Genomic DNA, 15192 nt, shown 5'->3' with positions numbered 1-15192 from the left:
CCGCTGTCGCCGGCGGGGGATGGGGCTGCCCGGGAGGCGCGCCGATCCCGCAGGGGGAGCGCGGAGTCCGCGCGCAGCGTGAGAACCCAGAGCAGCCCGCTCGGGTCCCCGGGTCCGTGCGCACCGCCGCGCGCGCCGCCGCCTCCACCGCCCCGCCGCCCGAGCCTCGATGGCGCCATCGCTCCGGCGCCGCTGACCGCCCCGTGCGCCCAGCCCAGCCCGCGTGGCCACCCTCGCAGCCCAGCCCGGCCGGGTTCGCTGCCTGCCGGGGGAAGCTTCCCCGCGCCCTCCCGCCCGGGCCCCGCCATGGCGCTGCGGCGCCTCCTGCTGCTGCTGCTGCTGCTGCTGCTGCTGATCTCGCTCGACTCCCTAGACCTGCTCCCCGGTGCTGACGCCGCCCGCGCCCGCGCGGCCAACCGGACCCTGAGCGCAGGCACCGCTGCCGTCGGGGGTCGGCGGTCCGGGGGCGCCTTGGCCCGAGGTGGGCGCCAGCTGAACGGCACCGCGCGGGCGTCCGGAGTCCCGGAGGCGGGGAGCCGGCGGGGTCAGCCCGCGGCGGCGGCGGAGGCGGCCAGCGCGACCGTCACCTACGAGACTTGCTGGGGCTACTACGACGTGAGCGGCCAGTACGACAAGGAGTTCGAGTGCAACAACAGCGAGAGCGGTTACCTGTACTGCTGCGGCACCTGCTACTACCGCTTCTGTTGCAAGAAACGCCACGAGAAGCTGGACCAGCGTCAGTGCACCAACTACCAGAGCCCCGTGTGGGTACAGACGCCCAGCACCAAGGTGGTGTCGCCCGGGCCCGAGAACAAGTACGATCCGGAGAAGGACAAGACCAACTTCACCGTCTACATCACCTGCGGGGTGATCGCCTTCGTCATCGTGGCCGGGGTCTTCGCCAAGGTCTCCTACGACAAGGCCCACCGCCCTCCGCGGGAGATGAACATCCACAGGTGAGGGCCACGGTCTCCTGGGTGCCTGTCCCCCCCCCCCAGTCGCCCTCCCTTTGGAATGCGCCTCCCTTGGCTTCTCCACCCACACCCACACTTCCCCCGGTCCCTTCCACCATCCCTTAGGCCACCAGCAATACATCTTGTTTGTGCTTCTCTGTGCCTTCAGGACCCCCTTCTTGTCCCCCCAGACAGTGCGGGGGGGAGAGGAATCAGGTCTGAAGCTCAGGTCTAAGAATGTTACTTCATTCTGTCATCTCTAGTGGTTTTCTAGGGTTCTGTTTTCCTGGTATTGGGGGCACTTTGGTGGAGGCTTTGATAGCACTTAGTTTATTGAGTCGACCCAGAGTGTTCTTTTCGGCATAGGCTGATGGTGGGACCATACTGGAAAAGTATGGTCAGAAAAGTGCTTGGTTGTGTGTGAACGGAGATGTTCCCAGATGTTGGGATGCCTCCGTCAGAAAGAGAGAATAAAGACTTCTCCTTCCTTGTGGACGGAGCCAATGGTGTGTCTTGGCCTAAGATACTTCTCTTTCCTGTTGAAAATGGAGGAGGACTTGTTCTTTCAAGCCCTGAGTTAACAGTGCTTGCCATGTTCTACCTGGCTGAGCATCTATGGCTGAACACGTGGTAGACAGAGGCAGTGAAGATTGCCTCTTATCAAAACTTACACCAAGAACTCAAAACATGGCAGTCGGTGGCTCACTCTCTTTTTGTTGTTATTTGGACTTTTTTTTCTTTAAAGAAATGGTGTGTTTTTTCCTTTTCTTTTCTTTTTTTTTTTTTGGTACTGGGGATTGAACCTAGGACATTACACTTGGTAACCAAGTGTTTTGCCACTGAGCTACATCCCAGCTCTCCATGGCTCACTCTTAGAAGCTTTATGCCCCATGGCTCTGACTCCCAGGAACCCACTGGGGAGCCAAAGGGACAACAGGAATCTTGTCTCTCCAGCACACACATCTAGGGGAATATGGATGTGGTTCCACAGGGTACTTGTTTCTGATGCATGGTGTGTGGCCACTGCCCTAGTAATCAAGACCAGCTCTGGTTCTGTGCTTCTCAGTTGACCTACCTCAGGCCTCATCCTGACCCACCCACCTTTTTCTTATGATCATGAACTGTTTGTTATCCTCCTGGCCTGAATTCAGATCTCCTCCCTTTGAGGAATGTAGGTAAATCACTCCTACCTTGCTAAAGAGAAAGGAGAGCAGACAGAACGGAGTCCCCCCCCCCACTTAATATTGTGGGTGTTGAGAGAGGATGATACTCCTTGTTAGGTTTTGAGACAAATTCACTAGGTCTTGGTACTTCAAACTGTACTGCTGGAATTTGGGTAACTCTAAAGGGAACACTCTTTCATGACCATGTCTTATGGCCTGAGGTTGCCCATGCCCTCACTTTCTCCCTCACCTTATCTATCAGCTAGCACAAGCTTACCAGCATCTTTGTTTGCCAACTAGTCCTGGGGCACGGATAGGAAGAATGTGAGCAATGGTCTCTCAGAGGTAGAGGACAGGCTGGACAGGGAGCAAATGAGGGCAAGAAACTTCCTCCACTAAGTCTCATCTGGCAGTGAGTTCTCTCTGGGCTCAAGGCAGAAAGCAGAGAAAGAATTACCTGTGGGTAGCTGCCTTCCTAAAGCAGGTGTGCTGGTCCGTCTCATCTTTCCACTTCTGCCTCAGGACTAAGAGGCATGTATCTTCGTTTTCTTCTTTCTATCCTCCTCTCATCAGTCTTTCAGCTCTAGCTTTTGCTTCTTCCTAATTGGTCTCCACAAACCTTTAGATTTCTCTTTACTGAGTCATTGTTCTTTGCATTCTTAGAGAAAGCTGCTCCCTATCCGGACACTGCTGCCTCATGGAGTTTATTCATCGTTACCTGTAGTATTACAATGGCCTCAGATTTCGAGATTGAGTGTCTTTGGATACTGGCCTTGGCATATGACCCTGGAGAGGGTGACTGTTCTTCTTGGTATTGTCCCCTTTTTACCACACACACGCCCCCTTGTCTCAACCCAGGATGACTACGATGATACCATTGGGACAATTTCTCTCGGGCTGGGGAAGAGATGTAACCATGGAAAGGAGCTGAATTTCAGGCTTCGGACCATTATGTCCATTATGTAAATATGGGATGTTCTTCCTCAAGTTCACCTCCTGATTTTATTCAGTTCACAGTACCTCTCTCAGCAGCTGCAGTCTTGCCTGATCAGTGCTTTGGAAACCATCAAATTGGTGCTGGAGGGGTAGGAGACAATATTGTCTGTGGATGTGCAGGTGGGGGTGGGAGCAGGAAAGCAGAGATGAGAGTTCTTCTAGAGCACTCCAGGAGTGACCTTGGGCAGGTCAGAGAAACTTATCTGTCAGTTCTGGATAACTGAGATGTGGTAAGATCCCAACCTGGACTTCTGCTTTCTAAGCATGCTAGAGTGAGTGTTCACAAGGATTGGGGACCCCAGAGTGGGCATGTGGGCTTTTCTCACTCTGCTCACATCCCAGAGGTCATTCCTTGCCATTCTGAGAAGATTGTGGTGTGTGTGTGTGTGTGTGTGTGTGTGTGTGTGTGTGTGTGTGTGTGTGTGTGTGTGTGTGTATGGAGGGGGGAATTCTACATTCAGTTACATGCTTTGGAAGCGGTTCAGGCAAGACATTTCCTTACTAAAAGGAAAAGCAGAATGTGCTAGTATGTGTGCCTCTCTGGTGATGGAATTTGAATAAGCAGGCCTGAGTTTTGGTGAGAGCAGCCTGGTTGCAAAGGGATATTTGTGGGAGTTTAAGAAGGGATGGAATAAAGGACCAGCCACCTGCTCCTCCTTGTTGTTCCTAGGCTGGGCAATCCTCCACCTGCCCCTGGGCATACACATTCCTCAGGACAGGGCTTCCTTGTGTCCCTACATCCCCCGCAGGGAAGAACAGGTTTTGTCCTTTACAGAAGTGATTAGACCTTGCTGTCATGGGAAGTTAGGGGTAACTCCCAGCTCTCTCCAGTGATTCTCACAGATGAGCAGCAAGGCAGATGCAACTAGCTGGACCTTCAGGAAGAGAAAGAGATGGCACATAGCTCCAAGACAGATCCATGCCCACTCTTCGCCACTGAAATGCTATTTCCCGCTGGGATCTATCTTAGTTTCCACCCCACCCCCCTTCTCTGTTGTAGAGCTATCCAGACTAAGGCTGGAATTGAGGGACTGCAGGTGACAAACAATTTTAATACTACTGGTGAGGTTCTACAGTGCTTCCTTGGGGCTGTTGAGAGGCTGGTCCCTTCTGACATTCTCTTCCATGAGAACTATCTCACATCCAAACCTGTTTCTTCGTTCTGAGTTCATTCATGAGTGTCTTGGAGATGAGAAGTCACCCTGAGGGAGGATCCATGTGACTTAATGGCTCTTTAACTGATGGGTTAGGAAGCTGTTAGAATACTGAGGATGTAGCCGGTAAACTCAGAGGTGCCTGGGTCCCTCCTACTGTGTGCATGAGGGAAGGAGGGAAAATGAACAGTAGGCAGGGGGAGGGTACTTAAAAGCCTGAATGGATATCATTAGGAGAATGAAAAAGTATTAGAAACAATTTGTCAACAGAGTCCCTTCATCTCTGAGTTCTGCTTATTTCTAAGGGACGTCAAAGGACTGCTTTACTTCACCTTGTCTCTTGTCAGAAATTAATTACAAACACAAAGATCTCTGCTTTCCTTTAAAATCTGGATAACTACAGTAACAGGAGTATGGGTGGCTGAGAAGAACTCTTCCTAGCCACCAGGGCAACAGAATGCCAGATCTCAAATGCTCCATTTTTTTTTTTTTTTATGTTCTGGTGCCCACACTGGGGCTTTAACTCAGAGCCTGGGTGCTCTGCTTAAGCTTTTATACTAAAGGTTGGAGCTCTGCCACTTGATCCACAGCTCCACTTTTGGCTTTTTTGGTGATTAATTGGAAATGAGAGTCTCACGGACTTTTTTTGCCTAGGCAGGCTTTGAAACATGATCCTCTCATCCTCAGCCTCCTGAGTAGCTAGGATTACAGATGTGAGTCACGGGTACCTACCATAAAGTGCTCCACTCTTTGAACCATGGTAATTTCCTTATGATGATTTGATCTAAACAGATCCAGCTTTTCAAAGCTTTTTTAAAAAAAATTTGTTGTAAAGATAGCTTTATTTTTTAACTTCAAATATTATAATTAGAAGGAAAGAAAGAGTCTTGACTTGGACTGAAGGTCTTAGTCTTTCTTATATGTTTTCCTTTCTGAGTTAAAAAAAATGTGTGTAGGGAAGGCTGAAAAATTGTGCAAGGAGTTGAGGACTTTTATGGAGGAGGGTTTTAGGGGAACGACATCAGGAAGTGAGAAAGAAGCAAAGGTAGCAAAAGTTCACGCACCCCAATAATGGGACAAAGTAATATTGTCAAGGCCCTAGAAAGAGCATGATTTTTGTCCCAATCCTTGTATATGCAGGATATATTGGGTCACTAAAAGCTCTGCTCATCTTGGGTGAGCAAGATATGTTTCAGACAATAAGGCATCTATTTATAAAGCATATGTTACCTCTGCCACATAAGACTGGCAGAATTCACATGGATTTCAACAGTACAACCATACAAATCCTTTGCAAATTTCCTAGACTTTGACAGTCTCTCTGGTATCTTCAACTACCTTTCCTGCTTTGCCCCAAGCTACCCGAATTCCTTTTCCCTCGCTGACAGTTCTACTGAGGACTCAAAGCACATTCATTGTAGGGAATCTGCTGCTAAGATACCAACAGCTCACCCACTGTTCTAGGCTGCCTAGACACAGGTAGAAGAAAAAGTCTATTTCAGTGTTTTCAACCAATTTCAATGGGAGTTCAGATTGACCATGCTGTTGATTCAAATCAATTGTGCAGGAAGCAGTGGTCAAAAGACAGTTGGAGAAGACAGCTGGAGCTGACTGAAAGAGATTAATTCACCAGCTCTAGATACATCTGTGAACAGATCGGGAATAAAAGGAAAGCATACCAAAAGAAACTTTCTCTTCCCAGGTTAGCTGCCTGGTTTTTCCAGGGCTAGGCAGGATTGCATTTAGGTCCTAACTTTCTCTTTCCTATAGCCAGGGAGAACCAGTGTCCTTACCACATGTTAGAGTTAACATCCTTCTCTTGAAGATGAGAGGTTATTCCCTGCCACCCTCTCCTATTCAAAGTTATATACCATCTAAGTTTGAAATAACCATGGATTCAAGTGCATTTTGCCTAAAAATTTTGGTCATGTTCATGGACAATATCTATCTGGTGACACCACAAAATCATAGTTTGAATTTATGGATGTAGATTGATGGTCGGAAGGCATCGTGATGGAAACATAAGGGTATAGGCTAATTCATTGGGTAGATTCCATCTACTGTGGTCAATTTCCTCTTTTCTCTACTTTGGTTTATTATTATTATTACTATGATTATTATTGTCATTCTTGGGGCTTGAACTCAAGGCCTAAGTGTTGTCTCTGAGCTATTTTACTCAAGGCTATTGCGCTACTACTTTGAGCTTCAGCACCACTTCCAGTTTTCTGATGGTTAACTGGAGATAAGAGTCTCTTGACCTTTGCCTGGACTGGCTTCGAAACAGTATCCTCAGATCTCAGCCTCCTGAGTAGCTAGGATTGCCACCGGCACCAGGCTTTGTATTTTTTTTTTTCTTCCTGAGTCGCATTTATGACCTCACATCTGTTCCAGTTTTCTTTTCAGATATTATAGATAGAGGGTTAGTTACTGGGGGAGGGGGAAAATGCTCAGAGGATTTTAGTTCTTTGCCCTTGAGCCCAGGGCAGGCTTATTTAAAAACAATCAGGACAGATGACTAATTCTAATTTTTTCCATAAGTAAACCGAAACCCTTATAAAAAGGCAGGATTTTACTCTTTCATCATCCATTACAAAAGCATAGAATCATTATTGTAGGCAATTCATTGAATCTAACTCTTTAATTTTATATGTGAGTCAACCAAAATCTAGAGAGACTGGGTCATAATGCTAGGATTCCTTAGCTGGTACAGAAAGATCCTGGACTAAAAGCCAGGACTCCTGTGTCCTGGGCCCATATTAGGCTTCATCTTGTCCAATAAAGATGTGTTTTATGCACAATTCTTAGCCATCATCAAGTAACTTTCAGCTACTGAACGCTGTGAGTGGCAGCCTGCTTCCTCTTCCATCCCTACATTTCTACATCCAACCCTGGCTCAATGTTTCCATCTACCAAAAGGTATCTGTTGATTTGTCTGTCCTTTTGCAGTTTTTCCACAGTCTTTTCTTAAGGGTAATGACCTGATCTAAGCATAATCCTTTAATAATATATGAGTAATGCCTACCACTGAAGAAAGAAAATAGAGCACAAGCCAAAGGGAGGGTGGACTGTGGCAAGAAATCACTGAACAACACTGTGGGTAGAAATCTGTAATTAAAGTGCAGGCTGTGGAAGTTTCCTTTCTCAGCCAGAGAACAGGAGATATGCGTGTGTGTGTGTGTGTGTGTGTGTGTGTGTGTGTGTGTGTGTGTGTGTGTGTGTGTGTGTAGGGGGTGAATGGTGAGGCCTATCAGATCAATGGGTTTCAGCTTTGCTGGTGGCTGATGTCCTCACGCCTTCTGTGGCCTTGTATGTGGGCTGTGACTCCAGGATCATCCTTAACTGTGACTCCTAGCTGTATAACACAGCCCTGTGAGCCACAGGAACACAATTCCTGGTGCTAGTTGTTCCTTTTCTCAGAAAAAAAAAATCACGAGCTAGTGGGGCTGGAAATTGAAGCCTGACGGTTTTAAGAAACCACTCTGTGTGGTATGAAGTTGGGGGAGTGGGCGTGGGGTGGGGGCGTGCTTTTCCTGTAATGTGCCTGAGCCTTTTCTGTTTGCAAGAACCAAAGCATCTGTGTCCTAATATTTTACCTTCCCAAGCAGTCACCTTGAGAGGTCACACATTGATTTTTATTTTAGTTTTCCAGGAGATGGCCGCATCACACTTCTCTTGGAAGTGACTGCCCTGGCCTGTTGTCCCGACTGTCTATAATTGTGTATCATATTTTTTTTTTAATCCTCCTAGGATAGATTTGGTTCTTGTAAATCACTGGGCTGAGGCTGATGAATGGAAAAGGTGGTGAGAAATCACAAGAGTCTCCAGTAATGAGAGTTACTCTCCCAGGGGTGCAGTGCAGCTGTCTCTGAAGATAGGATCCCAGAAGGGGTATCCATCTGGCCAGAGAGCAATGATCAGTAACTCCACACATGAGGACCCCACACCCATGATGACCACATTGACCATTCCACTCCTCACGTGGAAGGATAACTCCCATCCTTCAGAAAGACCAGTTTCATGGTCTCCCCATGTGTCGAGCAAGCAGTGGGGTAGTTGGGAGAGAGAACAAAACGAAGGAGTTGAATATGCATCAAACATTTCAAATGACTGCCTGAAAAGGGTGGAAGAAAAAGAATGCCCCACATTTCTGCATAAAATAGTAGACAGATCTCTCAATTTAGCTTCCTGCTTTGATACTGAGGGTAAAGGGACCCAGTTTCTTTGGGATGCATGCAGAGAGGAGGCTTGGAATCAGAGCTCAAGTTCATGGTTCCTTGCCTCTCTCCTTCCCAGGGCCACTGCCTCTGCTTTCTGCATTCAGAGAGGGGTCACGTCTTGGGCCAGACAGCGATAGATGCTGGCAAACCTGGGGAAGAGAGGCAGGCACGATTACTGTCCATAATTCCTAGGGTATATTTACTGAATCTGCCTCCTCCCTTGACCTCAAATTCACATTCACAATATAAGATGAGTCCCAGAAAATGCAACGAGAGAGGGGCAGGCTGAGCACAGGAGCAAGGTGACCAAGGGACACCCTATAGTGTTTGCAGGCCAGACAGCAGCTAGCTGTTGGGTCTGGCAGCAGGAATTAGGGGCTGGTGAGCGGCTGGACACTTGTGTTAGACCCTTGGTTTTAGTGATAGCCATCAAGACCACTTTTGGACACTCTGGGAGAGAGATGGTCCCGCTGTGAACATGGAGCCTCCACCACTCTACTTAGGTGCTGGGTGGGAGGGAGCTCTAGGTCTCAGAATCATCTATGTGACACCAGGAAACACATTTGGGAAGCACCTGAGATTTCAGTCGAGGGCTCAAGCAAGAGGGTTCATGTATAAGTACCTGTTCTTGAGAAGTTGATCTTTACCAGGCAGGCTGCTATTTTCCATCACCCATATGTGAACTAAAGCCCATTTTATAGATGAGGAAACCAAACTCAGAGAGACTTAATAACTTACTCAAGGTCACATAGCTAGTATATTTCCTCCTTCCCTCCCTGTATTTTCCATCCACTCCTCCTTCCTTTCCTCTTTCCCTGGTCTCTTCCTCCCTTTTCCCCTCCCTTCCCTCCTCCAACCTCTTTTGTACTGGCTTTTACCTGTCTCCTCCTAAATGGGTCATTGATACTCAGATTACTTAAGAAGGCAGAGTCCCACCTGTCTGGGCCCTGGGCCAGATTGTTGCCAGAAAGGATGGAAAAAAATAAATGACCTACCTTCCAGGGTAATGCAGCCAGGATTTTTGGTGACACACCCTCTCATTCCCACCACCACTTAGACTGCCTGCAAGATCTGGAGGTACCCAGGGCAGCAAGAGGGCTCTTTCATAGATGGATTCTCTTGGTTGAGGATGGTAAAAAATGTGCAAACCACTGTAAAGCACAAAACAAAATCTTGATATTAATTGAGGGGTGGGGGATAGCAAAAAGACTTCATAGTCTTGGAAGAAGTCCTGGACAGTTCTTCACCAGAGAGAGCCCAGAAGTGGTGGGAGAAGGGTAAAAAGACATGATCTGATGAGAAAGGATAGACCTCAGACCAGTCCTGGTGTAATTACTGAGACATAGAGCTCACACACAGCCTCATTTATCACAACCACTTGCACCCCATTTATAACATGTAGTGTTGTGCATACAAGACACAGAATGGCAGCTCACTCCCTTCTTGTCTGTTCTAGTTTTCTTCTCTCCTCCCTTTGTTCTCCTTGCTGTGCTTCTCAATGGCTCTTTCTTTCCCCGTGTCTCTTCCAAGTCTTCCGTCCTGAAGGGCACTCGAAGAGGAAGGAATCCTAAGATAATCCGAGTAGCCCTGTGCTTCTCTCCAGCAGCCAAAGTCTGAAGCAGGCGTCATAGGCTCCAGTTTAGCTGGGTGGTGGCCAGAGCTGTACCTACAACTCTGGTCTGCAGCTTCATGGTAGAAATGCCCAAGCAGGAACTCGTCACTGAGCAAAGGTAGATATAGAATGCTGTGTCATTAGATTCCCCTGAAACACACTGCTGAGTACTTTTCTAAACCTCTTGCCCCTTCCTGCCTCCTGCCTTCTCTTAGCCAGAGGAGCAGGGTGCTCCTAGGATCCTCTTGTCCTAAGCTGCTGTCTCCGTTTCCGGACCCCTGGGAACTAGAGCTCCAGCAAGACTTTGGGTGGCTGGAACCTTGGCCCAATGCCTAGGGCCAGAAGAAGAGTCTTTGCTTCTGCAGCAAACACTCTCATTATTCCTTGCTTTTTTGGCATTTGGTCTCGTGTACTGTTCCTATTAGCTTCGGCATTAAAGTCTCATTACTCAGGACACCTGTCCTCTGGACATATCCGTTGTTCCCTTAGCCAAATGTCCTCTTCTGGGAAGTATATTTTCTACTCAAACAACCATTTCTTCCCTCTTCCTTCTCTCTTGCTGCTTTGCCGAGGAGGAAGTTGGACTCTGGCAACAGCCATTCATGTTATGTGGCATTGGAGGATGCCATCCAGAGACTTTCTATCCTTTTCCATGTCTGTACCAGGGGCCAGACAAGTTAGGGGCCAAACCCCATACTAGTTGAGCAGGGAACTGTAAGACTTTTTTTTTTTCCTTTCTGCAGTCCTAAGAGGACTTCTGGTCAGAATTGAGCAGAGAGAATTTTAGCCCTAGTCAGAATTTGGGCAGCTTCGTTGATGCTCCTTGTAACCCATATCCCCGAATTGATGCCAGATCAAATGCTGACTGGCTTCAGAGCATGTCTGGCTTCAGAGCATGGAGAATCCAGCCTACCTGCTGGACTTGTGGGTGGCTTTCTTGGACTTTATATTGCCTTCTGACAAACGGGCCTGAAGTTTCCCAGTAGCATTAGCCTGTGGACGTGGAAGACCGTGTCTGCACTGGGAAGTAGCTTCATATCCATGTCCATGCCAGTGCCTGCCTCCCTGCTCTCTAAATTTGTGGAAAGAGTTTTCAAGCAAAGGATCTGTCACTTCTCTGTCTCTCTGCTCTTTCTCATCATATCATCACATCATTAAAATGTCCCTTGTATTACTTTTGGTGTCTCATCCACTGCCATTTATTTTTCCATCTGGTCTGTCTGTGTTTGATTCCTGGTCAGTTCTGTTGAGTTGTCTTCCTTTCTTCCTCTCTGTCTGGCTCTGGCTTTCCTCCTTGAAGTTGTCCTGCTGTAACTTCATTAAATCACATTAATTCAGATGCCACTAATTCAAAATTTATCCAAATTAGACCTAGACAAAGTTGTTTTTCTTCTTTTCTCTGTCTGATAAAACACTGTGATGAACAGATTAATGGCTCAGACTAGAATGCAAAGCTTGTGCAGGGTACATATATCACAGAGAAGGACAGATTGTCTCCTAGCAGGCTAGGTAGACAATTGGCATGTTAATTATAAATTATTCGTATCTCCTCAATAAAGTAGCTTCCTGAAGATCAATTTTATTTCACTTCCTTTTTAGTTTATTTGAAATCCTGCAATGACTAGGGAAGCAATAAAATTGCATTTCTTTTCAATGTTATCATTCTTAACACCTCTTTCATTCATTGGGATTCCGTGACCCCCATTTCTATGGGATTCATGGTGCTTGCCTGGCAGGATGCTTCCAATTTCCTTTTCAGTTCCCTCTGGAGGCTTCCTGCGATTTCTTTTCCTCTTCTTTTTTCCTTTCTTCTTTCATTTCCGTGTCTCTTGAATCCATAAACTCCCTCTTCTTCTTTTGGCTTTGAGAATTAGTGTTAGAAATTATACCAGGGCCTTGCCGGTCCCTTCATCTTACTTCAGACTGGCTAGTTGTGCTTGAGGGGGTGGGGGAGGTTCTGGAGGCACACTTTGGACATCTTCCCCCAATTTGGGGGAGAGATATAGGGTTGGCCTAAGGCACATGATCATAAATTATTGTTTCGATGGAAGAGCCAGCATCACACTTACTGTAAGACATGGCAGAGGCTTGGACAAGTTAGCACCCTTGCCCCATACAGAGAAGGAGGCTGACATTTCTCCCTTCATCTGCTCATGTTCTGTCCAGGGATCACTGAGGGGCCTTCTAGCCTTTCATTTCGGAAACAGTCATCCATCTTCTTTGCCTGAGAATATTTCTTGAAAGCAATCTGGTCTCAACTTCATTTTCATGGTCTCTGTGACCTTGAGTGAATCCCTTTGTGCCTCCATGTGGGATGTAGGCTGTAATTTTGTGTAGGTGTTGGTCTTTCCTGACCTGTTCTGACCTCAGCACACCTGGAGATTCATGAAACAGGCCACAGCTGTACGTATAGGTGCAATAGTCTGGGGACAGGGAGGGGTAGATATTGTCTTGCGCATTGGGTTCATAGAAGAATGTGATCTACAAGTGGCTCCAGGAGAATGCTTGGTTTTAGCAAATGCAACTTAGAGGATCACATGGTGGAAAGGGGCTTAGGAGGCCTTTTTAGTGCCCCTCCTCTGAGCACTAGCTCCTCTCTTGTGCAAGCAAGTGTCCACATGTGTATCCACCCGTACATACTCCGGCCTATTGTCAGGATGCGCTTCTGTGTGATTTGTTGCAGGAGGCAAAATGACTACTTTTGCTTGAGCTCTCCTCAAGGCGGTCTTCCCAAGGCATCTCCTGGCACTCATCCCCTCTCCTGGATCATCCATCCTCCCATCATCATTCCTACTTGTGAGACTGTCCTCAAAGACATTGATTCCAATCTTGTGCTTTTGCAGAGTCCAACCACTTATAAATGGGACTATCAGGCACAACACATGAGTCTCAGTAATTGAAAATTAGCTTAAAGACCTAAGGATTTCTTTGAGAAAACTGCTTGATGTCCAGCCTGAGGCAGTGAGATCCCATACTAAGGCAGGAAGACAGGAGTGGCCACATGTTTTCTTTATATCTGTGCTTTAGTGCCCAGAACAGTCTCTTGTAAGATAGACAAGACTGAATGACTGGCTGAGTGAATTAAAGTGGATAGGTGTTAGGGCTCCATCCTTCCGATGGCTGAAGGACTGTGAATGTACTTAAGCATAAGAATACCAAGCTACTTATTTTAAAGAAGGAAGAAAGGGAACGTAGAATGAAGGAAATAGGGATGAAAAAGTAAAAGGAAACAAGGAAAGAGGGGGAAAAAAGAAGGAAAAAGGGGGAAAAATAATAGCTGAACCCTTTGCAGAAATGTTACCCTGGCCAATTTGATGTGTTTGCCTGCCTCTGTCCTGCTAGATTCTTGAGCTTCCTATTTATACTATGGATCAATGGCTGTGCAATAGACCAGAATGCCTTCATGTTTTTGTGAATGCTAGTGGAAGGAAGGACAGTTTGTGGTGGTCTGGCGGAAAGGTTCAAGTTCAGGGTTTGACTATCTATGTGGTGGGTTGAGCACATGGATTTCAATGCTCAGGCCTAGGAAGACCAGTCCAGGATGTTCTACTACATTCACTCAACTGGTTTGCCAAGCTGGCATTACAGAAACAGCCCCTCAGAACTTGCCTCTTTCACCAGTGTTGTAGGTGGAGCTCAATAGGCTGAATCTGTGAAAGGTTTATTTATTTGAATAGTCGTACAGTGTTTCCTAGGTGCCAAGCTCTGTTACAAATATTAACTCATATAATCTTTCATGATAATCTTGAATAGTGGCTATTATTATTATTAATTATTTTGTGCTGGTTCCTGTGCTTGAACTCAGTGTCTGGGCACTGTCCCTGAGCTTTTGTGCTCAAGGCTAGTGCTCTACCACTTGAGCCACACATCTCTACTTCTGGCTTTTTTTTTGGTGGTTAATTGGAGTTAAGAGTCTCATGGACTTTCCTGCTCGGGCTGGCTTTGAATTGCAATTTTCAGATCCCAACTTCCTGAATAGCTAGGATTACAAGCCTCTTATGCTTGGTTTATTATTGGTAGTATTCTCATGGCCTTGTGTAATTTTTTTCAATGAGGAAGAGGAACCACAGAGCATTTAAGTAGCTAGCTAATGATCACCAGTCTCTTAAGTGGCCAGCCTCTCAACTCAGAAACCAGAATCTTGGTGGTTACTCAGGCTATGCTGCCTGTACTTTGCTCATCTCTAGATTTTGTTCACAGGGGAAAAGAAACAAAAAACAACCCCCCCAAACTCCCACAATATAAAGCAATACAACAGAAGCAGTAGCAGGAACAGCAGCTCATTTGCACCTTGAGGACCTTTCCCACACATGCATTTATTAACTCTTCTATTACCTGGTTGGCCGTGTGACTCTGCTCATGCATCTTCATAACACTTTTGCCTTCCTTGTGTTAAGTGGTGCTTATAGTTTACACATTCAGATCTTTGATTCATTTGCCGATAATCCAAATATTTCTGAATAGTCAGTGTTTGGTAGTGATGCTTCTAAGGTTTCCCAGGTCTGGGTAAATTTTCCTATGACTCATGAGGATAGGAATGGAGTATGTAGGGATGATACTATTTGTTGTGAATGGGGGGGCACAGTGGATGAATATTGACTCTCTGCCTGGCTCATGACTGGTCCCAGGACAAGTATGTATCCAGATGAAGTGACTGGCCCTGCTTGCTTGAAAAGCAAAACAAGAAGGCCTTGCTTTCCTTCACTGAGTCCTGAGATGTTTACTGCTCATGATGAATTCCAATTGTGCCACGGACAATGCAGACCTGCAGATCAGCTCAATGCAGATGCATAGACATTGTTAATGCAACAAATGAGATCTCTGCATCCATTCTAAGCCTGTCTGTATGAGGAGAGCGGTCTTGTGCACACACAAAGCCAGCAGCTGTGTTTTTCAAGTGGACTGTGCGAGAACTGGGAATAGGGAGAACTAAATTAAGCCATTCTCCTTGGTCTGTGTTTATTAAAAAACATATTCATTTCAGTTGTCCTGACTGAGTATTTCAGGGGATGAAAGCTCTCTGACTGCCCAGCAGCTAGTTGTGAAAACGAGATCTAAGAGGGTGCCAGCTATTCCCCAACTTCAATGTCAAGTAAA

General features: G+C 46.7%; 1 protein-coding gene across 3 annotated transcripts in view; it reads left to right on the top strand.

The window, feature by feature from the left end:
- The first annotated feature begins 306 nt into the window (after positions 1-306).
- Positions 307-15192, top strand: part of Shisa6 (shisa family member 6) — a 295351-nt gene continuing 280465 nt past the window's right edge. For all 3 annotated transcript variants that reach the window (XM_070026716.1, XM_070026715.1, XM_070026714.1), the window contains exon 1: positions 307-956. In XM_070026716.1, the coding sequence (XP_069882817.1) occupies positions 307-956 (650 nt within the window). The remainder of the gene's footprint in view (positions 957-15192) is intronic.

Source organism: Dipodomys merriami, unplaced genomic scaffold (assembly GCF_024711535.1).
Source record: "Dipodomys merriami isolate MVZ:Mamm:240054 unplaced genomic scaffold, mDipMer1.0.p SCAF_19, whole genome shotgun sequence".
In the NCBI taxonomy this organism is placed as follows: Eukaryota; Metazoa; Chordata; class Mammalia; order Rodentia; family Heteromyidae; genus Dipodomys; species Dipodomys merriami.
The sequence above is the reverse complement of the archived record's forward strand: the minus strand, read 5'-3'. Positions and strand labels throughout refer to the sequence as shown.